The 26,513-nt window shown below is 43.5% G+C and overlaps 2 protein-coding genes and 1 long non-coding RNA gene across 5 annotated transcripts in view; 2 read left to right on the forward strand and 1 right to left on the reverse strand.

The window, feature by feature from the left end:
* LOC120927609 overlaps nucleotides 1-18,113 on the forward strand; it is a 48,847-nt gene extending 30,734 nt beyond the window's left edge. For both annotated transcript variants that reach the window (XM_040338399.1, XM_040338398.1), the window contains 2 exons: nucleotides 4,394-4,554; nucleotides 17,630-18,113. In XM_040338399.1, the coding sequence (XP_040194333.1) occupies nucleotides 4,394-4,554; nucleotides 17,630-17,792 (324 nt within the window). In that variant the 3' untranslated portion in view covers nucleotides 17,793-18,113. The remainder of the gene's footprint in view (nucleotides 1-4,393; nucleotides 4,555-17,629) is intronic.
* A 1,748-nt stretch (nucleotides 18,114-19,861) lies between these two features.
* On the forward strand, nucleotides 19,862-20,701 carry LOC120927612. The gene is made up of 2 exons (XR_005747101.1): nucleotides 19,862-20,263; nucleotides 20,311-20,701. It is a non-coding gene; the product is annotated as an uncharacterized LOC120927612 (long non-coding RNA).
* A 1,485-nt stretch (nucleotides 20,702-22,186) lies between these two features.
* Nucleotides 22,187-26,513, reverse strand: part of YWHAE (tyrosine 3-monooxygenase/tryptophan 5-monooxygenase activation protein epsilon) — a 36,545-nt gene continuing 32,218 nt past the window's right edge. For both annotated transcript variants that reach the window (XM_040338400.1, XM_040338401.1), the window contains one exon: nucleotides 22,187-23,105. In XM_040338400.1, coding sequence (XP_040194334.1) covers nucleotides 23,053-23,105 — 53 coding nt within the window. In that variant the 3' untranslated portion in view covers nucleotides 22,187-23,052. The remainder of the gene's footprint in view (nucleotides 23,106-26,513) is intronic.

Raw genomic sequence — 26,513 nt, forward strand, 5'->3', positions numbered from 1 at the left:
AAATTTGGCGTATTTTTTATTTTTTTGCTCTGTACATACCTTTATAATCTGTTTTTCTCCAGGGCTTCCGGGTTCCGATGACTGTGGGACTGGGCGTTCCTATCCTTTCGTTGGATGATTGACGGCTTGTGAAACAGGTGACCTGTCGCACAACGCGCGTCACCAGATGTCGGGAAATAGCCGAGCTGCAAGTCGGGACTATACGGCGCCTGCGCAGTCAGCTCTACACGGCGGGCGCAGGCGCCGGATAGTGCCGACTCTTAGGTCGGGTATTTCCGGAAATCTGGTGACGCGCGTTGTGCGACAGGTCACCTGTTTCACAAGCCGTCAATCATCCAACAAAAGGATAGGTACGCCCAGTCCTGCAAGCAGCGGAAGCCTGAGGCAGGGATAGGAACGCCCAGTCCCGGAGTCATCAGAACGCGGAAGCCCTGGACCAAATCAGAATATAAAGGTAAGTACGAAGAAAAAAAAAAAAAAACTTGCCAAAAGTTAATGCCCTTACTATGTTGCCTCTAGTGTTAAAAAATAGTTTTTAGGGTGAACCTCCACTTGCAAATTGAAAATTATCAGAACACTTGCTAGTGTCTTATTTAACACCATTGCCATTTCAGAATCACTTGACAAATGTGTATTAGTTTGAGCCTTTAGACAGGATAGCCATGTAAAAAGTGAGAGTCTGTCCAGTATAATTAAAGGGGTTGTAAAGGTTCGTCTTTTATTTTCTTAATAGGTTCCTTTAAGCTAGTGCATTGTTGGTTCACTTACCTTTTCCTTCCATTTCCCTTCTAAATGTTTTTTTTCTTTGTCTGAATTTCTCACTTCCTGTTCCTCCTCAGTAAGCTGTTCTGGCTGACTAACCCCCAACTCGGATGATGGGGGCAAGCCTACTGAGGAGAAACAGGAAGTGAGAAATTCAGACAAAGAAAAAAAACATTTAGGGCCAGATCCACGTACCCTGGCGCATATTTCCGTCCGGCGTAGCGTATTTCTGATACACTACGCCGCCGTAACTTACAGCTTTTTTTTTGTATCCTCAAAGAATTTGCGCCGTAAGTTACGGCGGCGTAAGGGCGCACAATTCAAATGGATGTGATGGGGGCGTGTTTTATGTAAATACATCTTGACCCGACGTAAATGAAGTTTCTTTTTTAATTGCGCATGCGCCGTCCGTGGGGGTATCCCAGTGCGCATGCTCAAAATTAACCCGCAACAAGCCAATGCTTACGACGTGAACATCATTCTACGCAAAGCTGTATTCACGAACGACTTACGCAAACGACGTAAAAAATTCAAAATTCGACGCGGGAACGACGGCCATACGGCCATACTTAACATTGAGTACGCCTCATATAGCAGGGGTAACTATACGCCGAAAAAAGCCACTACCTCGGTAGTTTCAGTTTTGTCTGGTTTCCCACATTTGCAAAGGGATTACACTGGGACCAGAGCAGATGACTACAAACAAGACGGCTGCTTGGAATGAGCAGAATGTGCTTGCCATTACGTTTTTCATAGGAGGAGACTGACATCCTGGGTATTTAAGGATACATTTGTATGTATTTTAGGCCGGTCTCAGAGATTTAAGTTTATCTCTGACACACATCTCTATTTATATATCGCTTCCAGCAGCGAGCTGAATACGGAAACATTCCTGAACATTATCACACGCTCAGAGATAGTTTTTTCTTTTTTTACAAGCGAAAACTGACTTCCAGAAAGGTCGGGTTTTTCGGTCAGTTTGGTGAATGCAGCAATAATTGTCTATTCTCCAAATGAATGTGGCACGTTTTACATGATAAATGGCTTACTAGTGACGTTTCTTAGGCCTAAGGCTGCATTCACACCTGAGCGTTTTGTAGCCTGAAGCCTGAAGCTATAAAACGCTAGAGGGGAAAAAATACATTATTCTCAATGGAGTAGGTTCACATCTCCACTCCAAAACGCTGGACCCTTTTTTGTCGCGCGAATCGGGCTGATTTGGGCGTTTTTGAACGTTTGTATTCCCATAGAAACTAATGGAAACGCTCGATTCAAGCGTCTAGCGTGACAACGAGCGTTTCTACGGGCGTTTTGTCGCTTTAATCTGTTCTGTGAACCCAGGAAGAAGATAAAAAAAATCTACAAACATAGCAACAAGTGATGAAAGAGCTGATCATTTTTCCTATTGGCTAAAATAAAAACGACGAAGTACAAAAACGTCGGATAACGCTGTATGCAAACGCGTGAATATGTGTGAATACGCGCGACAAAACGCCAGAAAAAACGGCCGAAAACGCCACGCTCAGGTGTGAATGCGGCCTAAGTTACGAGGGCAATGTTTTGAAGCTTAATGGCACTACTAAAACCAGTAGCTATATAGGTAGAACAAATATAGCCAGATTCAGAGAGACTCAGTAGATACGCCAGCCTAAGTCTGAATGTGCGCCCGCGCTAATTTAAGCGTATTCTGGTAACCAGATACGCTTAAATTAGGCTCAGATACGAGCGGCGTAAGTGTCTTACACCCTCGTATACTAAAGTGTAATTTTTAGGCTGACCGCTAGGTGGCGCTTCCATTGCGGTCGGCGTAGAATATGTAAATCAGTAGATACGCCTATTCACGAACGTACGCCCGGCCGACGCAGTACAGATACGCCGTTTACGTAACGCATTAGCGGCCTAAAGTTATTCCATCAAATAGATGGAATAGTAATGTTAAGTATGGCCGCCGTTCCCGCGTCAAAATTCGAAAATTTTTCGTCGTTTGCGTAAGTCGTCCGTGAACAGGGATTTACGTTGTTTACGTCCACGTCGAAATCAATAGGCCCGTGCGGCGGACTTAGCCGCAATGCACACTGGGAAATGTAGGCACACGGCGCATGCGCAGTTCCAAAAAAAGATTAATCACGTCGGGTCAAGCTTAATTAACATAACACGCCCCCTCAGCCTATTTTGAATTAGGCGCCCTTACGCCAGCCCGATTTAGGCTACGCCACCGTAACATAGCAGGCAAGTACATTGTGAATCGTGTACTTGCCTCGCTAACTTACGGCGGCGTAGCCTAAATGCCATAAGCTACGCCGCCGCAAGTATGCGCTCGCCATCCTGAATCTAATCTAGCTAATAGTTTCTAATGGTGTAAGTTACACAAGTAGCATGTACTTTTGAATGAAGCCTTCTTGCACATTCCCTTTTAAGCGCCTTAGGCTGCATTCACACCTGAGCGTAGCGTTTTCCGCGGCGGTTTTTGAGGCGTTTTTTACCGCTTTTTTCCACGATTTTAGACAGGTCTAGGGTCACCAATGTTAAAAGCAGAAAAACGCACAAATTTGCCTAAAAAAAAGTCCCAGAACTTGTTTGAGCTTTAGGCGTTTTAGAGGGACGGCCAGGTCTTTGCAGTGGTCTGATACTCCTTCCATTTCAATATTATCGCTTGCACAGTGCTCCTTGGGATGTTTAAAGCTTGGGAAATCTTTTTGTATCCAAATCCGGCTTTAAACTTCTCCACAACAGTTTCTCGGACCTGCCTGGTGTGTTCCTTGTTCTTCATGATGCTCTCTGCGCTTTAAACGGACCTCTGAGACTATCACAGTGCAGGTGCATTTATACGGAGACTTGATTACACACAGGTGGATTCTATTTATCATCATTAGTCATTTAGTTCAACATTGGATCATTCAGAGATCCTCACTGAACTTCTGGAGAGAGTTTGCTGCACTGAAAGTAAAGTGGCTGAATAATTTTGCACGCCCAATTTTTCAGTTTTTTTATTTGTTAAAAAAGTTTGAAATATCCAATAAATTTCGTTCCACTTCATGATTGTGTCCCACTTGTTGTTGATTCTTCAAAAAAAATTACAGTTTTATATCTTTATGTTTGAAGCCTGAAATGTGGCAAAAGGTCGCAAAGTTCAAGGGGGCCGAATACTTTCGCAAGGCACTGTATCGCCGTATAACATGCACAGGCGTATAACACGCGCCCTAACTTTAAGAGGGAAGTTTCCAGAAAAAAACTTTCCACAGCCCCCTGCGTATAAGACACAGGCACAGTTTACACTCTATTTTCAGGGTAAAAAAGTGAGTGTTATACGCCAATAAATACAGTAGTTTATAATACCTTGTTTTTCATGCATTGTGGGCATTTGGGAGGGTCTCTTGAGGTTATCTGTAAAAAACGCTTCTAAATGCAAACGCTCATGACCGGTATGTAAAAGCGGCAAAACTGATGTTTTTAACCGTTGGTTACTAGCTGTCAAGTTGTCGGCGTTCAGAAGTGGTTTTCAAACGACCTGTGTACATGAAGTCTAAAGCTGATGGAAACAGGCACTACATGTTGCATGTAATCTGTTTCTAATAATGTGTTTTAAAAATATTTGTTAACAATTAACACCTATTAATATTTCTGAGTTTAGGAAACAGAAGCAGCTGTGACTGATCTCTACTGTAACGAGATTCACCCAAAACAAGTGAAAGAACTCATTGCTGTGACAAGTGAAGAGGATGAAATGTTTGACTCCAAGCTATTCTTTGCTTTGTGTGCGTTGTCGGAACGCATGTTTTATTCAACGTTCGTGTAAGTATTGTTAAGCCAGGAAGTCATTGCCGTTGGCCTAGGTCATCTAATTCATTCTACACAACTTATTGTCTAGAAAAGGCCAAAATGAGGAGGGGGAACCACAAAACCTGCATTACACCTTTGGTATAAATAAATGTTATAACAGTTTGGGAACCCACCCAGTTTATTGGTGAAAGTGTCGTTTCTGAAAGTGTCTGCTAATGAAAGTTATTTATTATGACTTTTCCTCTTCCCAACCAATCAACTTTCCTGCTCCTAGGGTAGGTGAAAACACACACAGAGTTTTGTCTTGAGAGACTCCATATTTAAAACCAGAAATAACCAAATAATTCCTTATCTTGGGTTATCCTCAGTACACCTGTTCTGAAAATCGGATGGAAAAATGTGTACGACGGTGCTTTTAACCACTTAAGACCCGGACCAAAATGCAGCTAAAGGACCAGGCCCCTTTTTGCAAAACGGGACTGCGTTGCTTTAACAGACAATTGCGCAGTCGTGCGACGTGGCTCCCAAACCAAATTGGCGTCCTTTTTTTCCCACAAATAGAGCTTTCTTTTGGTGGTATTTGATCACCTCTGCGGTTTTTATTTTTTGCGCTATAAACAAAAAGAGAGTGACAATTTTGAAAAAAATGCAATATTTTTTACATTTTGCTATAATAAATATCCCCCAAAAATATATATATATATATATATATATATATATATATATAAAAAAAAATGTTTTCCTCAGTTTAGGCCGATACGTATTCTTCTACCTATTTTTGGTAAAAAAAATCGCAATAAGCGTTTATCGGTTGGTTTGCGCAAAATTTATAGTGTTTACAAAATAGGGGATAGTTTTATTAAATTTTTATTAATTATTTTTTTTTTACTACTAATGGCGGCGATCAGCGATTTTTTTCGTGACTGCGACATTATGGCGGACAATTTTGACACATTTTTGGGACCATTGTCATTTTCACAGCAAAATATGCATTTAAAATGCATTGTTTACTGTGGAAATGACAGTTGCAGTTTGGGCGTTAACCACAGGGGGCGCTGAAGGGGTTATGTGTCACCTAATGTGTGTTTACAACTGTAGGGGGGTGTGGCTGTAGGTGTGACATCATCGATTGTGGATCCCTATAAAAGAGATCACACGATAGATGACACCGCCACAGTGCAGAACGGGGAAGCCGTGTTTACACACGGCTCTCCCCGTTCTTCAGCTCCGGGGACCGATCGCGGGACTCCAGCGGTGATCGGGTCCGCGGGTCCCGGAGCTTCGGACCAGGTCGCGGGAGCGCGCCCGCGACCCACGGCTGGGCTTAAAGATCAACGTACATATACGTTGATGTGCCCAGCCGTGCCATTCTGCCGACGTATATCGGCGTTAGGCGGTCCTTAAGTGGTTAACAGCCGATTTTGCTTTTTCGGCAGACAAAAGCTGGATGTGCAGAATTAAAAATGTTTGTTGGATGTGAACTCAATGTCCGATTTTCGTTTTATCAGTACGGTTTTCGTACAAAATAAATCGTAAGAGCAAGACTATGCATGCTCAGAAATGAAAGAATACATGCAAAACTATTCAACACATTACGTCACTTCTGACGTATTTTGTTGGATGAAGATTTTCATATTGTGAGTATCCTTTTCACTTTTGACATGAGACTACGTTTTTTGTAGCTGCTGACATTTAATAAACACACACTCGCATGTCCCACGGTCCAGCGATGCAGCTGCCTGAACCCTCGCTTCTCTCCCTCGCCTCTCTGCAGTGCCGGAATTGCAAGCGTGGGCACCCGTCTGTGACAGCTTGCGTACTGCACATGCACGAGTCGCACAGTGCCTCCCTGTTGGTCGGGCAATCTTCTGGGACATGTGACGTGTCCCAGAAGATTGCAAAGCGGGAGGGGGAGAGGAGAACTTCAGCTAGAACTGCCTAGGCGGCTTGAGTGGAAGTGGGAGCAGGTACCTGTCAAAAGTAGGTACCTGTCCCCCCCCAACAAAAATTGCTCTGCTTTAAATGCCAGGGTTATGGCTGCAGCTAGATGCCATAACCCTGGCATCTTTTTTTTTTTTTCTTCAGGCAGTCGGCTTTCAGATCAAAGTGATCCCAGAGGCAGATTCGCCACGGGATTACCTTTATAAGCAGCGGGAAAGGTGCCCCTCCCATCGCTTCCCGGGCTTATCTTGCCAATCGGCAAGCCCTGGGAATGTATTTTCACATAGAGATGGGCGATGACAAGATGGCCACTGCTCATCTCTTTGCCCTTGGAGGACGAAAGCGAGGTCAAAGTCACTTTTGCTTTTAAGGGTAGAGGAGAGATTTGGGGTAATTTAGACCCCAAATCTCTCCATAAAGAGGGCCCGTCATGCTGTACTGTTATCGCAAGCGATGTTTATATTCCTTGCGATAGCAATAATAGTTAAAGGGACGGTGTAAAAATTTTAAATATTATTATTTTTTTTTTTTAAAGTGCCCCTGTCCCCGCACACAGTAGTGAAACGCATACATAGGTCATGCCCACATATGTAAACGGTGTTTGCACCACACATGCGAGGTATCGCCCCTCTGTAAATCTAGCTGGTAACCTGTAGAATTTTTTAAAGTGCTGCTTATTAGCTTGACGCTATTCCACGAACGTGTGCATTTTTACAGCAATCAGCGTAATATCATCTTTCATATTATACAAAATCGGGACTTACGATTTTGCCCTGCGCCCCCGCAAATATTTTGCGCTGCCCTCGATTCACGGAGCAGTAGCTCCGTGAATTGCGAGGGCGCGCCGGCAAATTTGCCCGGCGTAAGAGCGCGCAAGTTAAATGATCCCGCCGGGGGCGGGAATCATTTAAATTAGGCGCGCTCCCGCGCCGAGCGTACAGCGCATGCTCCGTCGGGAAACTTTCCCGTCGTGCATTGCGGCAAATGACGTCGCAAGGACGTCATTTGCTTCTAAGTGAACGTGAATGGCGTCCAGCGCCATTCACGTTTCACTTACGCAAACGGCGTGAAATTCAAATTTCACGGCGCGGGAAGGCCGACTATACTTTAGCATTGGCTGCCCCTACTATTAGAAGGGGCAGCCTTGCGCTAAAAGTAGCCGTACGGAAACTCCGTACCTGGCTTGCGCGGGGCCCGCGCAAGCTTGTGAATCAGTGGTAGTATGCAATTTGCATACTACACGCTGATACACAATGGGAGCGCCCCCTAGCGGCCCCCGCAAGAATGCAGCCTAAAATCTGCGAGGCATAAGAGCCTTATGCCGCGCAGATTTTAGCCTGCAGTCGGTGTAACAAGGTTCCTGAATCAGGAGCACTCGTTACACCGGAGCAAGTAAGCACTTGCGCTGCATAACCTATGGTTGCGCGGGCGCAAGTGCTTCTTGAATCTGGGCCAATGTTCTTATCTCCTTGGGCACACTTAAGCCTAAACTGGTGGTTGCAAGATCAGAACCTGCGAAAGGGAAGATCCTTCCTCCCGGTAACTTGGAGAGTACTGACTACAGATGCAAGTCTCTCAGGCTGGGGAGCGACCCTAGAGGGGCTCACAGCTCAGGGGAAATGGTCAGGGACAGAACAGATCCTGCCCCACAACATCCTGGAGTTGTGGGCAGTACATCTGGCCCTACGGTCCTGGACGGGGGAGATTCAGGACTGCCCTATCAGTGTTCAGTCCCTCAATGTCACTGCAGTGGCCTATATAAACCACCAAGGCGGTACCAGGAGTCGTTCAGCTCTAAAGGAGGTGAACTACGTACTAGCCTGGGCAGAGGGACAAGTGCTGATTCTATCAGCAATCCATATTCTGGGAATAAAGAACTGGAAGGCAGATTATCTCAGCCGCCAGCAGATCTGCCCGGGGGAATGGTCCCTACACCCAGGGTTGTTCCAGGAAATTTGTCAGCGTTGGGGATGGCCAGAGGTTGACCTATTGGCATCCAGGTTCAATAAGCTACAGCAGTTTGTGTCCCAAACAAATCCCCCCTCCTCTGATCCCCCTCCTTCCACATTTGTTGCGCAGGATTCGGAGAAAGGGGGTTACAGTCATTCTGGTGGCACCAGCCTGGTCCAGAAGGCCCTGGTTCCCAGAGATTGTGAGACTGGCAATAAACGGGCCATGGATGCTTCCACGCCGCCTCGATCTACTGTCTCAAGGTCCTATATTCCACCCCAATTTAAAGTCTCTAAATATTGAAGACAGTGTGTTGAAGGGCTGTGGCATCTCAGGACCAGTGGTGTCTACCCTAGTGAATGCTAGAGAAGCTGTCACTAGAAAGCTCAATCATAAGGTCTGAAAGACTTGTATTGCTTGGTGTGAAGCCAGAAAATTGCATCCTTGGAAATAGGTGATTGGGACAATGCTCTTTTCTACAATCAGCTGTGGAAATTGGCTTTGAGTACAATCAGAGGTCAAATTTCTTCCAAAGACCTTTAAGCCCCATACACACCATTAGATTTTCTGCTGATTTTTGTCTTCAGATTTACCAAAACCATTTAGTGCAAGGGTCTGCCTGAGTTTTCAAATTGAAACTCTTATGCCACGTACACAAGATAATTTTTCGGCATGAAAAAAAACGTTTGTTTTTCAGCATCTTCAAAAAACAATGTTTTTCCAACTTCATCATTAAAAACGAAGTTGCCCACACACCATCGTTTAAAAAAATGATGAACAAAGCGCGGTGACGTACAACACGTACGACGGGCACTCTAAAGGGGAAGTTCTATTCGCCTTTGGGCTGCTTTAGCTGATTCCGTGTTAGTAAAAGACGATTCGCGCTTTTCTGTCTGTTACAGCGTGATGAATGTGCTTACTCCATTATGAACGGTAGTTTTACCTGAACGAGCGCTCCCGTCTCATAACTTGCTTCTGTGTATGCGCGGGTTTAAAACGTCGTTTTAGCCCACACACGATCATCTTTTACAACCCGAAAAACTTCATTTTTTAAAACGACGTTAAAAAATTGTAAGATTTTTTTTTTTTGTCGTTTTTCAGAAGCCGAAAAATGATGTGTAGCCCACACACGATCATTTTAAATGACGCATAAAGGTTTGACCTCATATTATATGGTTTTGGTAAATCTGAAGACAAAAATCTGCAGAAAATCTAATAGTGTGTGTATAGAGTCCTTCGCCTCCCATTCGCTGGTCCAAACCTTTATGCAGGGGGCAACTCGTTTGCTTCCCCCCATTAAGTCACCTATGTTTCCTTGTGTTACAGAAAACCATTTGAGCCTATCAAGGATATTCCTTTAGACGTGCTGTCATGCAAGCTAGCCTTCCTGATGGCCATCACCTCAGCTAGAAGGGTGTCAGAGTTGGCAACCCTTTCGTGCAGGGAACCATACTTTATCCTTCACCACGACAAGGTCGTGTTACGACCTGTTCCATCCTTTTTGCCAAAAGTGGTGTCAGCCTTTCATTTAAATCGGGACATTATTTTGCCTTTTTTCTCTCAGCCTTGTTTAGGGGGAAGAGAGACGCCTACATTCCTTGGGCATTGTCCGGGCAGTCAAGGCTTATTTGTCCTGATCTGCGGAGATCTGAGGATCAGACTCCATTTTTGTTTTACCAAAAGGACCCAAGAATGGGCGGGCAGCATCCAAAGCTTCTATTGCCAATTGGGTCCATCATTGGTTATTCAGGCCTATGGTCTGAAATGTAAAGCTCCTCCCTTTAGGCCCCGTTCACACTGGGGCGTTATTCGAGCGAAGCCTCATCTGCAATCCCAATGTGCTGGTAAAGCACCGCTAAGACCCTAACGTTTTTGCAGTACCTCGGTGTGAAAAGGTAAGGTGTTTTCAATTCATTTCAATGGAGAGGGTGTTTTTGGAGTGTTTTTTTCAGCACCCAAAAGCTGCTCCAAAGACGCTGCTTGGAGGACTCAGTGTGAAAGGGTCCATTGAGATGCATGGAGAGCATTTTAGGAGCGTTATTTTTAACGCTAAAAAGCTGTAAAAACGCTTCAGTGTCTTAGGGTGAGAGCTCATTCTGTAGGAACCTACTGGGCTTTTCGCCACCAGGTATCTGTGGCTCAGTGTTGTAAGGCTGCTACCTGGTCTTCAGTGCATACGTTCACATAATGTTATCAAGTGGATTTTCGAGCAGCCAAGGATTCGGCTTTTAGCCAAAGTGTACTGCAGGCTGCCGTACAAGGTCTGATGGCTATTGTTTGGCAGGGTGTCTCCCTCCCCTCAAGGCTATTGTTCTGGGACATCGCAGCAGGTAATGAATATTAGCCTAACCCTGTGTCCCATGATGTATGAAAAAGAAAATAGGATTTTTTTTTTCTGTCATACTGTGTACTATGTAAAAACGGAAAATTGTATCATACTTACCAGTAATTTTCCTTTCCTGGTGCCTATCCATGGCAGCATACCTGTGACAAGCTCCGCCTTGGCTCCTCCCTCAGGACTAGTGAATATTATAAAAGTGTTGGTTAGCACAGCCCCCACATTCTCCGTAATATAGAATACCGAAGGGAGGGATTGTATGCTGCCATGGATAGGCACCAGGAAAGGAAAATTACTGGTAAGTATGATACAATTTTCCGTTTTCCTGGTGCCTCCATGGCAGCATACCTGTGACAAATAACTAGCTGAGATGGGTGGGATGATTCAAAGAGTTTTTTTTTTTTTTTTTATCATTTAAAAGAAGAACCAAAAGGCCTATTCGCCATCTGACTGCCGAACTCCACTGATGAAAAAGAGCTCCACTCTGCAAATTTTTCAGAAACATATGCTGGGACGCCCCAGTCGTTGCGCTGCGAATAGCTTCAATTGATACACTCGCTCTTGCCGCCCAAGAGGCAGGAACCGCTCTGGTGGAGTACGCCCAGACTGCCAAAGAGGATCACAGTCCTTTTGCCCTGTACACCTTGTGGACGAGCCACAAGGCAATCGTTCTTGCTGGCGCCTCCATTCCCTTGTTTTCCAACCTAGGGAGTTAAAAACAACCTGGTAGAGTCCCTGAAGGATGCCGTAGCCTGCGGATGTCACCTGAAAGTGGAGAAAATGTCCAGCTCGTGAAGGGAACCTGAGTCCTGTCTTGAAAATGTTGGAAGCGCCCAAGTTTATGACATGTTCGAGGATGATATGACCTTGGGGCTAAATCCCCGAACAGTTCCGAGTTCCACTCTGTCAGGATAGAATATGATATGATTATAATCCGCTCCTAAATCTGGGAGTACTGCAAACATGTCTGCCAGAGATTATGGCTATGAAGAAGATTAGCTGCATGGTTAGATTCCAAAGCGATGTTGACTCTGAAGGGACAAGAGGTGAATTGGCTAAGGACTCTAGGATGATAGCAAGGTCCCGAGTGGAAAAGATTGTTTAGTTGGCGATCGGCTCTTTGACGGCTTTGAAAAATTGGATTATTAATGAATCCTCTGTCCATTTTAACTGGCTGCTGCTGAAATTGCCGCTGCACGTACCCTTAGTGTACTCAAGTAAGACCTAGGTCTAAGCCTGCCTGCAAGCATTCAAGAATTTGAGAGGATGATGGAGAATCTGGAACACCGCTTCTGCCAATCATGAAGGCCCAGAACCTGTTCCGCACCTTGTTTGTGGTTGTACTGGATGGACTTGAGTCTTTTCTCAACTTGATCAACAATGTAACTATATAAGCCTATCCTATATCCCGTTTGTGGATGGCTTTCTTGCCCTGAGCAGGGTTGCGATAACCTTGTTGGGACATCCTATGGATTGGAACCTTTCCCTTTCATCTGCCAGATGTGAAGATCCAACCTGTGGGGAACTGGATAGGTGCGACGTACTTATGACAGGAGAAAGGTATTATTGGAACCCTGACTGAAGGCTTGGTATTCAGGTACATTGTTGTGGGAAAACAAGGATGTCTTGGCCAGTGCGGTAGGCCTGCTATCACCGTCATGGTTCCTACCATGAGGCTCCACAGGAGCTTTGGAATGAGAGACCCTGGAAAAAAGGCATAGACCAGGTTGCAGGGATCGCATCTACTGCTTCTGCTTGGGGATGAGGAGGCCTCGGGACGAACTTTGAAATCTTGGTGCTGTCGCAAATAGGTCCGGCTCGAGGGGACCCACTGGACCACTATCTAGGTGAAAACTTTCTGGTGCAGAAACCATTCTTTGGAATCAACGAACCCCCGAGATAGGTGGACGGCCCTTGAATTGAGATGACTGGGCAGAAAGGCTGTTTTTAAGTCTTTAGATTCCTTTCTGCCCAAAGGATTATTGTTTCCACTTCCCTCAGCAGGTCCTGCTGTGCATTCCTTCTTGTCAGTGCCAATAAGACACTGCAGCCCTCTTGTAAAGGGGGGTGGACATTGATGTCAGGGCCATCGCAGGATTACAAGTGTTTGCCCACCGTCTGGTGGAAGATCAAGATCCAACCTTCTGTCTAGGTTGTGAAGTCGAGTCCCCTTTTTTTATTTTTTATACCAGAGACATAGAAAACAAAACAGCAGCCGGCCAGTATTTACTGAGCCGAACAAGGCCCAACATGGCCCATTACACAGGTACAATCAGTGACCTCTAAGTGAGGTTGAGTCTTACATGGGCAATGTGACGTTCCTTGCCAACTTTACCACCACTCCATCGACTACTGGAGGGCTTCCAAGCATTGCGGAAACTGCTTTTAAAGGAGGTATAACTTTCCTAACAATGGAGAATTCTCTCTCCGTCCCCTTCCTCAATCACACTCCTGAATTTGCCCATGAGAGGGAAAAGGCAATCTGGAGGAGAAAAGGGAGGCACGATTTAGACTTCTGTGCCAGTCTCCTCCCAGCCGATTGCTAGTTTCACCGCCTGCACATACGGCTGGACCGTGGTGAAAGCGAAACAAAAGGCATCATGGACATCGGAGAAGTCCCCTGAGATAGTATTCTCTTCCTGATGTTTGAAGGAAGAGACAGGCGTTGGGCGAGATTTCACTTGAAGATGGCCCGGGAATGGACGCCTCCGCCGATTGCTCCAGAGTAGAAGATGCCGGTTGTTGTGGCGGCATTGTGGGGCCCAAATCCGCAAAGGAACTCTCTCCCGCGTATTTAGGTAGGTCCACCATTTGCAGGCTTTGGCCCTCTGCCACTGGGCAATTCCGCCAGACCGGTTTGTGGACGACCCGTCTCCACGTGGACTAGAGTCACCATGGTCCACATGTCGCCTTGAGGTTCTCTTAGACCTCTTCTGGCGTACAGGGCTGAAAAGAAAGTACCAGCCTCAGTGCACTCTTTTCCTTTAAGATCTGTAAGCTTACCTGAACGTAGGTCCTTACCTCATCTGTAGAGTAGGATCTTGTACAGGTGGCGAATGGCTCACACTGAGTGGATTTAGCAGAAGTAGCAGCCAAGAAAAGAATAAAGAGGAAACCAGGGGTCAGATCCTAATCTGGGGATTTACCTCTGAATAAATGGTGTGATTTTTTTTTTTTTTTTTTTTTTTATTACCGGAGACACGAAAAAAATATATTTTATTTTATTTTATATGTGTATTTATCTTTAATTATTATCTTTTACTTAAGCTATATTTCTTCTACTTCCCTTTTTTTTTTTTTTTTTACTTAAATAAACATATAATACACGTATCCGTCTTATTTTTAAAAGAAAACATATGTATGCATACATTATTATTATTTTTATTTTTTATTTTTACTTACCTGAAGAGAAGAGAGTGTTTCCCTGGGGCCATCTGACTGCGTAGTACTTCCTGCAACCTTTAGGTGTCTCACTGAAGCCACTAGAGGGATCCATAGAGGTGAAGAATGCTTCAGACTTGTGCCTGACATCTTGTGGGCAAAAAGCGTCGCTCTGCCCTCATCCAAAATGGCCACCGCAGCCTCCGGATCCACCGCGCATGCGCCGACCGTCGGGACGAGAACCCGGAAGACGCGCACCGCCGGCGCATGCGCAGAACGCGACTGAGGACGCCGAACATAAATAAAAAAACGGCGCTAAGCGAGCGCGGCTCCTAAGGAGCTGGAAAAGTTTACAGGGGGCTAGGCACAATAAGAAAGGGGAATGAATACAAAGAGGACTAGTGCAAGGCAGGATTGGGAGAAAACCTGGAGAGAAAACAAAAGTAAATGCAGAAATGGCTGCTACCTCTGTAGCCAACAACTGAGCAAATGCCTAAACACCACTGTGCAGATAGAGCTCTTAGTTAAGAGACAAACTGCTTGTCCCAAAAGATCCTACAGAAGGGACTCCCTACCTTATCAGCGCATTTAGCTGCCCAAGAGAAGGGACCGCGTCCGGGAGAGGCTTGAACCCAGACGGAAGCTGCCGAATGCAGAAGGTAAGGACAACCGACCAGAATTCACTGCCATGAGGTATGAGGAAAAAAAGGAGAATGTGGGGGCTGTGCTAACCAACACTTTTATAATATTCACTAGTCCTGAGGGAGGAGCCAAGGCGGAGCTTGTCACAGGTATGCTGCCATGGAGGCACCAGGAAAATCCTTTTCTTTAAGTATATCATGGGACACAGAGATCCCTCCCTTCTTTGTTGAGGATTCAATGCTTGCTACAAAACTGATGTACTTCCTGTATGGGATGGGTTATATAGGGGATCACTTCCTGTCTAACACTTTGTCTACCAGTGTCCATTCACTTAGAGATGGTGTATAATCCAGTATGTAGTGAATATTAGCCTAACTCTGTGTCTCATGATGTACTCAAAGAAAGGGATTTTTTTTTTTTTTTTTTTAGATAAGTAGGACGAAAAAAAAAAATCTCATTTTTCAGTAAGCCAACAAATTTCTATATTAAAAATCCTTTCTGAGATACTTAATTTTTCATCAGCTGTAAGCCATATTTAAAAAAAAAAAAAAAAATGTGTGTAACGCATCTATAAAAAAAAAATATATATATAGATGAATTGAATTACTGAAATTATTATTTATGTATGTACCTTTATCTATAGATATAATGCATGGTTCTTCAAACTACGACTCTCCAGTTGTTCTGGAACTACAATTACCAGCATGCCTAGTCATGTCTCTGAATGCCAGTTTTACAATGCCTCATGGGATGTGTAGTTCTACAACAGCTGGGGGGGGGGGGGGGGGGGGGGGCAAAGTTTGAGAATCAGTGATCTAAGGCACTGCTGCCTCTTGACTGCAAGTTTCAGGATTGAGGTTTGGTGTTGGCACAACTGTGATGCACACTGTTCTTCTTTCTGGATGTTGACATGAGAAAGCAAAAGCCTTGCCTTCTACCAGATGGCTGAATCCCTACAGACATACTGCAGAACAAGACATGGCAGGTCCGTAATGGGACAATGCAGGAAGACCACTGGAAATACTCAAGACTAGTAATTTGCACACCACCTGCATTTTTGGGCACAGCTTTAGATCAGTTCCTCTTCCACTTAAAAATGATGCTTATCAGTATCCTCCGAGAACATGTAAGGCAACTCTGAGCTTACTTTCCAATTGAGTCCAAAACATCAAAGTAAATTCTGCTGGCACGGATAATCTTTTCTCCTATAGACAGAGCTATTAGGTAGCATTAAAGTAAACATTTGCCGTGAGAAACATGTAGGATTCTGAATATGCTATCTGCATACTTGTTTGATGCCATGCTATAAAGTGGAAGCCAGGTGAGATAGCATGACAGCCAGGTGCCAAGCCTTTGCTGACAGAGAAGTAAGAAATGACAACTGTAGATAACCCTATGTGTACATAGGTGTGTACAGGGCTTAAACACAGCTAGCAAATAAATCGCATTTTACATATCAAAAGGGCCAAAGAAGTTACTTACAGGGGAATGTAAATGTGTCTGATCAGACTTTAAAAGAATAGTAAAGGTCCATGAAATTTGCCAAGAATTCTTTATCTTAATAAGAGGCACAGGTCTGGATTGTAACACACATTATTGCATGGAAGCCATCTATATAGGTGAATATTATAGATTGGACAGATGCTGGATTGCAGAGTATCTATGCTTGCTAGGATATGGATGATGCATGGGACTGAAGGCCGCTGTTCGTTGTAATATTTACCCTGTTGAATTTTGTCATTTGTTGCAAATATCTTGTGTACTTTATTCTGTGCTGAACTCCATAATTGCATCTCTCTGGCAGAACCGAATTGCTGCAGGAATAACTTGAATTATAACCATTCCTTCTAGATTACTACAATTCCCAGAGTTTCTTAGGCTCCAGTCACACCTAGGCGTTTTAACGCCTGAAGCCCGACGCTATTGCAGCCTAAAATACGCTGGAGGGGTGATTTAACATTGTTCTCTATGGAGATGGTTCACATCTCCACGCCGTACGCCTGAAGCTCAAAACAAGTCAGACCCTTTTTTCAGGCAGCTTCGGCATTCGGCTTAGCCGACAATGTGTAAATCACCCCTCTTGCGAAAACCGCGGTAAAAAAACGCTGCAATTTGTCACGGCAAATCGCGGTACAAAACGCTGCGCTAAGGTGTGAATGCAGATCACTGTTGCAGTATATATCTAGGCAAAGGGGGGGGCTTATGAGTAATATTTTACAGTTGTGGTCCTATGCTAACATACATGCTGATGGATAGAGAACTTAGCGCTTTAATGCATTTTTCATTACATATATTTCTATAAATCTACCATGCACTGTTAGTTTAACATGCTTGCTTTTTGTACTGTGGAAAGCCCACTCAACCCCACTATTTAATCCCCATAGGCAGATTTTCCCTCATTCCCAGTATCAAAACACAACAGGCAGTAAAAGAAAAAAAAAATTGGAGTGTTTTTTTTTTTTTAAAGGAGATAGATGTATCTATCTATAGGTTTTATCTCTAAATCTCCCCACTGCCCAGTCCAAAAAGAAAAACCTTTGGCCCTAATTTACACCACATCTGGATTACTCTTCAGAGAGCATTTGATAGGCGAGGAGAAATCTCACTATCTAATCAAGCCCCTAAATGTCAGGCAATCAAATACAGTGCAGCCCTATTTAGTACAATTTCTCCTGAGGCATGTGCACACCCCTGGCCACTACCTACCCAGATAAAAGGGGAAGGTAACAGTGCGAGAGACATGCAAACAGCCCTTACACATGCTATCCAAATATATCCATATAAAAAAGTCTACTTACATTTGAACTAGTACACTTCATTTCTTTTTTTAAACAGCACCAAGGATGCCAGTGAACTATATTCTGAAAGGCAATGGGTGGAGACCGCTGACTTCTCTGCAATCAATTGGAAATTTGAAGGCTGCAACATTAACACATCTTTAAAAAGGCTGTTCAGACTTCTGGCTTACAGACTTGGGATTGAAAGTGAAGAGAACTGAAATAGTACCTATTGCGCTACATTCAAACAGCCACATCCAGGGTCTGCGTTACTGCTGCCGAGGCTCCATTTGAATGTAACCTTTCAGATGATGCGTGGTTACACGTGAAGAGCAGGAGCTGCCCATTGATTTTTACACACAGTGTGCGCAGGCTTTTTATTTTTTACCACTGGCAAGTCAGATTGCACAAATGAGTTGTTACATGTGACTAGAGCCTCCACCTAGACCTTACTGTGTGACTGTAGCTTTATACTTCTGCTTTAGGAGTGTCTTCTATATGCCAATTGTACTACCTAGCAATAAAATGACCTAGGACAGACAATTTTATTACATTAACCAATGGCATTAAATGTACAGCCAAAAGATACATTTCAAAAGGCTTACTCATGCACAGATGGTTTTGAGTCGCAAATCTGTTCTAGCAGAAAAACCTTTTTCCACACCCAGGGAGCCACAGCTGGCCATAAACGCAAACGGTTGCATTTTGGCAAATATATGTGTTCATATGTGCATTTAAAAAGGCAGATGCACAAAAACATCTAGAACTTCCCCTTTGGGAAATGTCATGCATGTATGCAAACACTCATGCACCAAAACAGTGGCATTTACTAGAATGAGCATGTACAGCAATTCACTTCTATGACTGGCTGTACACATCACCTGTGGCTCACCAAGCATCAAAATGTCAAGGTAGCTGGCTAAAGCATGTTTGCATCTCAAACAACTGTGTTCATGAGCCCTTGTCGATCCTTAGCACGAGCATATACACCCCCTTCTCCAGCCATAAGCTGTAAAGTAGGACCCCTATTTTATGTATGGGAGGTACCTGTGTCTCAGTTCTCCAACACAAACAGCTTAGGCTGGAGAGATAGATATATCTATCCATCTATTTTTTTTTTTTCCCCCAACCAGTTAGTAGAATGGGAAAACAAACCCCAGATTTTTACATCCACACAAGTGATGTCCATGTAGTAATTTCCCTGTCTGAATACCTTTGTCAGTGCCGCCCGCCCAATGATACTGCTCCATTCTCTCAACAGTCAAGGTAGCTGTCCACCAACATGTGAGCAGGGAGATGGGTTCATTGAAGGCAAGTGATATCTAGAAAGCCCAATTTTTTTTATTTTATTTTTTTAAAACCACTTTAAAAAGGAATCCTGTGGTACACAAATACAAGGCTGTCACATTTTAACTTTCATGTTGAATAGGCTTTGTGTGTGCCAATTTTTATCAATGATTTTCATTTAGATGAGCTTCAGACTATGTAGGTCAAGAGTTGACTTGCCTTTAACCTTACTGGGTGCATGCTTGTTCTCAGCCAGTAACTAAAGGATATTGAGGAAAGAGCCAAGCAACTTGCACTTTCAGAAAAAGGAGTCGTCATGCTTCTCAGTATGTTCTTTATAGCTGAACTCCAGGCAAACCACTAAATATCCACAAGAGACAACACTATGGGAGCCACCTAAAGTCTCCCCAAGCAGCAAAACCTTCTATGAACTCTGTTCTCTCCTCATATCAGCATACTGCAGCACAACTGACTGCCTCCTCATGCTTTTTCCATTCCCAGCCTGAGATCTGTTATACAGGGACTGCAAGCCTCCATCAGGTCAAAACAAAGTTACTCACCACTACCAGACGCTTTTAATATTATAATAAATATACTATATAAATAACAAGCTTTTAATAAATACAAAGCTGCATTTGTTCACGTTCTTTACCTGGAGTTCAGCTGTAACACAAATTGGCAGAAGCTGCGCATAGTTAAAGCGCCATCATAGATATTACACTCCCACTTGCAGGATAATTAAAGTCCATCACCACAGGTCTTAAAGTGTCACAAAATTGTTTTTTATTCATTTGATAGGGTAAGGGTGGGTTAGCCCCGATCTTTTTAGCTGTCTGCGTCCCATTGGGGAGGAATCCTGGGGTGCCACCAGACCCAATGTCTGGATTGGAAGATTTTTTTCTGGTTCCCATATCTCAAAATTTGGAATTTAAATTTTACTTTCAATAATTGTAAAGGAATAAAAAAATAAAAATAAAAAAAATAAAAAACACACAGACAGCGATAAAAAACTGACAAGAGTTCTAATCCCTCTCCATTATCCAAAACTAAGAAAATAAAGTTTTGCCTTTACTGGCACTGAAAGCACCATATGAAATCTTGTGTATCCAGGTGAAAAACGTTGTATTAGGATTAAAGTAAACCTGGCCAGAGAAAAATGGTAGCTGCCAGAGTTGACCTAAAAGTACCAATTGCCTGGCTACATTGTACCACTGCCCTCATGACCCCGCTATATTGCACAGACCAGAAATTTTAAAGCCCATATCTGCATACTTGTTCCAGGCCTTTCAATTAGGCTTGGTTCTCATATATATATGCAAATTGGTTGCATTTTAAACTGCACCCGATTCGCATGACAGTAACATTAATTTCCATTGAAACTGTTCACATATACGGTGCATCCACAGTGCGAATTTAAAGAGTCTTGCGCATTTTCTGAGTGATGCGGTTCAGGTGCGAATTCTAGGCTTATTGAGTTCTATGGGAACACTTCCGAATCGCACATGTTCAGGATTTCCGCACAGATTGTTCTCCTACAGGAGGTGACACCCTTCATCTTCTATGTATTGGCCAGCACTGAAAAACAGCAGCTGACAAAAATCCAGTCCTGAGCCGTGCAAATTCTCATCAGAACCGCATCAAAAAAACACTTTAATTTTTATTTGCATTGAAAACCGACATACAATTCGCTGAGTGAACCGATTAAGGATAAGCACAACAGCCAAGCAGCTAGCATTTTCAAGACTGGTCAGCACAGGCAGCCTTCACACTTCTCCCATGATGCAGAACACACATTACCAAAGTGTCTGTTTACTGACAAAATAAAAGTGAAATAGTTACTTTATGGACGTCTTTATTTTTTTTATGAAGCCAATTACACTTGGGCAATATTGTATCTTAAAAAAAAAAAAAAAAAGAAAAAAAAATACACCATTGAGAGACTAAAAGCTAAGCCGTTACTCTACTGATCTATTGTACTCCCTCCAACAATCAATACTTCAATAAAATGACACGGTTTGGCAAATTCTCATGAATGTTTTAAATACTCATGTAGCAAGCAGTGAGCACATCTGCCGCCTTCTGCTATATTAAGCCAAAAATAGAACACAACCACACAGATGTTATTTGAAAAAAACACAGCTGCAGTGGACCCTTCACATACACAGCGACTATACAGTGGGTGGATAGGACGGTTCTCATTCAGCCAATTTGTTTACAATAAACTGGTGACATCGCTACCATCACCAACCTCTGGACTGAAAAGGTTTAGCCAATGGGGGGGGTGGGGGAGAAAAAAAAAACAATGTTCTTTCTTAGGGAGAAGAGAAAAAAAAATTATTAGCCCATCCCCCACCCCAGGACACTGGGCCCCCTTCCGCTTCTGTTAGTGCTATGCAGCAAATTAGGAGGCCAAACTCAGATTCACCAACAGATGGCGCTGCACACAGAGCCGCTCCTGTGAAAAGCAGGGAGCTCTGGGGTGGTAAAAGGGAAAAAGCCCACCAAGTTATGTGCCGAGACCAATTTCCGTTTTCACCAGAGAATTTACTTAAAAGCCAAGTTCACCTTTTAAATAAACCCCCCAAAAATTGCAGCCGGCAGCTTAGAAAAATGTTTTAGATTAACGGTCATGCCTCCATGAGCAGCAACCCCAAAGCTTGGTCCAAAAATTCCCATTGTAAGTAAACAGCCCCATCCTGCCTAGAAGCTAGGACATCATATGTTTAGCATCACACATCTATGCATGTACAGTGTAAGAAGCTAGGACATCATATGTTTAGCATCACACATCTATGCATGTACAGTGTAAGAAGCTAGGACATCATATGTTTAGCATCACACATCTATGCATGTACAGTGTAAGAAGCTAGGACATCATATGTTTAGCATCACATCTATGCATGTACAGTGTAAGAAGCTAGGACATCATATGTTTAGCATCACACATCTATGCATGCACAGTGTATTCTCCCACGTTTTGGGGACAAGCACTCAAACGTATTGAGTCTCCTAGCTTCCAAGTAGGCTGGGGTGATAGCCTACCATGGGATTTTTCCAGCAGGCTCTGGGGGGTGCTGCTCAAGGCCTACAGGTATGGAATTTAAACCAAACACTTTTCTATGCTGCACAGCATTTTACCTACTGAGGCCCCTTAGCTGCACAAGCAAACAAACATGTTCAAAAAAAATGAACTTAACCTTTAAGGCCAAGACAGTTTTGGATGAATCATTTTTGTCACAGGAATATAGGAAAAACAAAATGAAAGCTGGTCCTTAAGGCTACTTTGACTACTAATACAATATCTTTACACAGACAATAAGAGATCAAGTAACGGTAATATTTGGCATTTTTAATTTAGGTTTTGTTTATTTAAGTTTAATGTTAATTCCATGCTGTGTTTCAGTAAGAACAATGACAGATTCTGTATCTGTGGCTCCAGTCAGATATCCAGTAGTACAAATTAGCTTCAAGTTACACATACTGAACAAAAGAGGTTGAGCAAGAGAAAAGGAGGGCAGAGGGGGAAAGATAGAAAAACAAAAAATTTAAACACGCATGCAGGCTATTCAACACCAGCTCCAATGCTAACCTGCTCTGAGGAGGGAAAGTAAAAAGGAGGCAAGAATGAATAAACACGGATTGTTGACGTGATACCAGCACCAGAGTTTTCAGCGACATTTTTGCACAGTTTTGAAAACACTTTTAAAGCAAAAACCACTACAAGGACATTCTGAAGCAATCTGCAACATCAAGCTATAACCACATTTTAAACAACAGAATGAAGTTCAGTTTCAAACATTTACAAAAAAAAAGAAAAAAAAGCCACCACACAAATTCTACAGTGCGATTGACTCTGGTCTGCCCTACGGAGTAACGTCTTGCTTGTTCTATGTGTTTCTAAGAGGTTATAGTGCTGGATGGCACGGAGACAAACTAATGCTGAAAAAGCCTCTATGCAGTCCTGTTAGTGTCTTAAAAGAACCTAAGATGGCTGGCAGCAGCAAAATCCACAGTCATTCACTCTTGCCTTTTAGAATTCTTAAACTGTGTAAAAATGATACACCCAACTGGGCAGGAACCTAAATCCTGAGAACCAGTGTAAAAGTCAAATTTTGATGGTCCTCAGAGTGAGACGGGATATTTGGAGGGAAGGGGCAGTTGGTTAGAGAGGGTCTCTTCTTGGCTTTTAATGTCTCACTGATTTTCATCCTCCACATCCTGCAGTGTTTCTTTATTCTGCTCTTCACCTGGAAAAGAAAAATTTACATCAATAAACCAGAAATTGGGACCATTTAGAATCCAACAGATCCATTTCCGAGATGGGCATCAGGAAAAAAATACGCAAATCACTTCATAAATGCCGCATTAGGGATTAAATGATATTGCCAGTCCGTTCTTCATAAAATGTAATCCACAAATTCAACACGTGCTGGCATCGAAACTCCTTCACATAATGTGCTTCTGTCCCGAGATAAGAGAAGTTTACCCGGAATCATTCCTCAATCCCTCCAAAACACTCTAATCTTTGCCTCATTTCTTTACACGATAGAAACCTGACATTTTAAGTCGTGTGTAGACTTTATTTTGTTTGCAAATATTAAAGATTCTAACTTCCAGCAAGGATAAGTCCTTACATTTAAAGAGCACCTGTAATTTCAGATCCATCATGGCAGCGCCTCTTATCGGGTATCCACTCACCTGCTGCAGATACGTCCCTTACCTTGTTGCGTCACTTCCGTCCCATTAAAGTGGTTGTAAACCCACTTTGACAACTTGCACCTACAGGTAAGACTAGATGAAGGCTTACCTATAGGTGCAAGAAATATCTCCTCCACCTACACAGTTAAGGAGATATATACAGAAAACCCTGCACCGGTGTCTACAGCGCATGCACGCCATAGACAACGGCGCAGACACACCGAGCGTCCCGGCATTCTGAGCGAGATCATGCCAGGCCCGCGCACATGCGCGGAAGTGACGACATCGCCGCTCCGGCCAATCACAGCGCCGATAGCAGGAAGAAGCTCTGTGGGGCCATGGCAGCAGAGGGGAACGAGGAGCACTCCAGGGGCTTCGATTTCAGGCAAGTGCCACATAATAAGCTACTATGCTATGCATACTAGCTCATTAAGCCTCTCTTGCAGGTTTTTTTTTTTTTCCCCAGGATTTTAAGAGGGTTTACTTCCTCTTTAAAGTGAATGGAACTGTCAGTGAGTCAACAGTGGGTCAGAGGAGGCGCTGCAGGACAGAGATGACAGTTGCTCTTTAACCACTTCCGCCTTAGAAAGATTTTCCCCCTTATAACCCCTTCCCAGAACAGCCACCGCAGTTTTAATGTGGCAGGTTGGCTCCCCTGGGTGAAACAACGTTGCCTTACTGCGCTTCACACTTTGACCACTAAGGGGTGCGCAGCCGGAGCGGCGCCGGTGAGAGTACCTGGCGGGCACGATGACCGCCAGACACCCACCATAGCTTATGACCGAGCGAGAACCGGGATCTGTGTGTTTCTCATGGGAGAGGAGACTGATCGTGTGTTCATACAAAGTATGAACACAGATCTCTCTCCTCCTAGTCAGTCCCATCCTCCCAGTGTTAGAACACACCTAGGGAATACAGTTAACCCCTTGATTGCCCCCTAGTGTTTACCCCTTCCCGTGAAATTTATACAGTAAACAGGGCATTTTTACAGCACTTATCGCTGTATAATTGTCACTGGTCCCAAAAATGTGTCAAAAGCATCCGATCTGTCCACCGCATTATCGCAGTCCCGATAAAAATCGCTAAAAAGCTATCAGTATGGCCAGCTTTGGTTTCACATTGTTGATCAACAGCTATGTACTAGTAAAAAAAAAAAAAAATACATATCTCTATCCCCTATTTTGTAGAAGCTATAACTTTTGCTCGGCGGTTTCTATTATTTGCGCTATAAACGAGAGGTGATCAAATATCACCAAAAGAAAGCTCTATTTGAGGGGAAAAAAAGGGACGTCAATTTTGTTTGGGTACAGTGTCGCACGACCGCACAATTGTCAGTTAAAGCGACGCAGTGCCGTACTGCAAAAGAATTGCCTGGTCATTGAGCAGCCAAATCTTCCGGGGCTGAAGTGGTTAATGACCAGTCCATACCGTGGTCAGTTCACATGCTTCCATCATCCTGCAGTCTCTCCCCCTCCCTGTCAGCTCTGGTGTATGAACACTCTACTCGCTGCCCCTCCAGCCGATATTAGTATCTGGCAGTAAAGTTAGTGCGTACCATCGATTACTGCGGGCCCCCTTTTTATACCAAGGTATACTACACAAAGTAGAGCACCTCCTGCTCGCCTCACCCGATTTAAGGGCTATGGTGGGAGGGGCTAGGTGGAAAGCACATAGTCACGTGACCTCCCTTCTGTCAGAGGGGGGTCTCAGACCCTCCTGTTGTAGCCCTTAGAACAAGGGAGGAGTGCGGTGGGAGGTCATGTGACAGCACAGAAGCAATCTGAAATAAGGTATTTAGCTGCATCATTTTAAACAAACATTTACACTATTTAGTATACCTTGTTCTACTCAGACTTTAAAACCACCATCAGTACCAAAAGATTATGGCTGTGGGGTATGGGATGGGGGATTTTGGACTTCCACGACAGCAGTTACAAGCACTTCACATTAAAAGGAACATCCCTTGTGTGAATTTTTCTTTTTGATCTAAACTTTGGCGTTAAAGTCTCCAAGTATCTTCTACAATAGGAATGCAAATTATATATATATATATATATATATATATATATATATATATATATATATATATACATACATATATACACATACATATATACACACACACACACACACACACACACACACACACACACATACATATACACACATACATATACACACATACATATACACACACACATACACACACACATACACACACACACACACACACACAAATCGCCTAAAAGAAAATAAATTTTCTGCAAGACTCTGAAAAGACCAAAAAAAAAAAAAAAAAAAAAAAAAACAGATTGGTGGATTAGTTTAGCCACCTGGAGATAGTCTGGGATTCTATGTGCATCAACATAATTCCCACATGGCAGTGATATACAAACACACTAATCTGTGTTAGGATTCATAGCATTGTATTTAGGTATATGGTTTAATCGTATATCTACACCTCTAACCCCAATTCTGATGAGATCCCTGCTGTACAGGGCAGTTAAATATGATCCGATTGCTTATGTCAGAGAAGACGCCTGTGGCTTTACACTTTTAGATCATTCATATTGGGCCAGGTTGGGGAGGTGGGGGGCTGGAAGGCCTGACAATCATAATTCGTCATTGCTGATTTACAAGTATGAAATTTGTCAATCAGCAGCTGGCCACACCTAATCCTGCCCACTGCTTTCTGCATGGACTGCCTTTGTTGCCTGTGTGTGCCACAATGAAGAATTTAGCTCAGTCAAGGAAAGTAAAGTAGTTTGGCTTACATTGATTGCACTATAGGACCATACCTCAAGCCAAAACTTAAAAATGTACGACACATACATTTAACATCACTTACGTGTGTGTGTGTGTGTGTGTGTGTGTGTGTGTGTGTGTGTGTGTGTGTGTATACACACACAAAAATTTAATAGTTTACAATTAGAAGTAATAAAGTTTAAAATCCAAAA

The sequence above is a fragment of the Rana temporaria genome, chromosome 2 (assembly GCF_905171775.1).
Source record: "Rana temporaria chromosome 2, aRanTem1.1, whole genome shotgun sequence".
NCBI classification, from domain to species: Eukaryota; Metazoa; Chordata; class Amphibia; order Anura; family Ranidae; genus Rana; species Rana temporaria.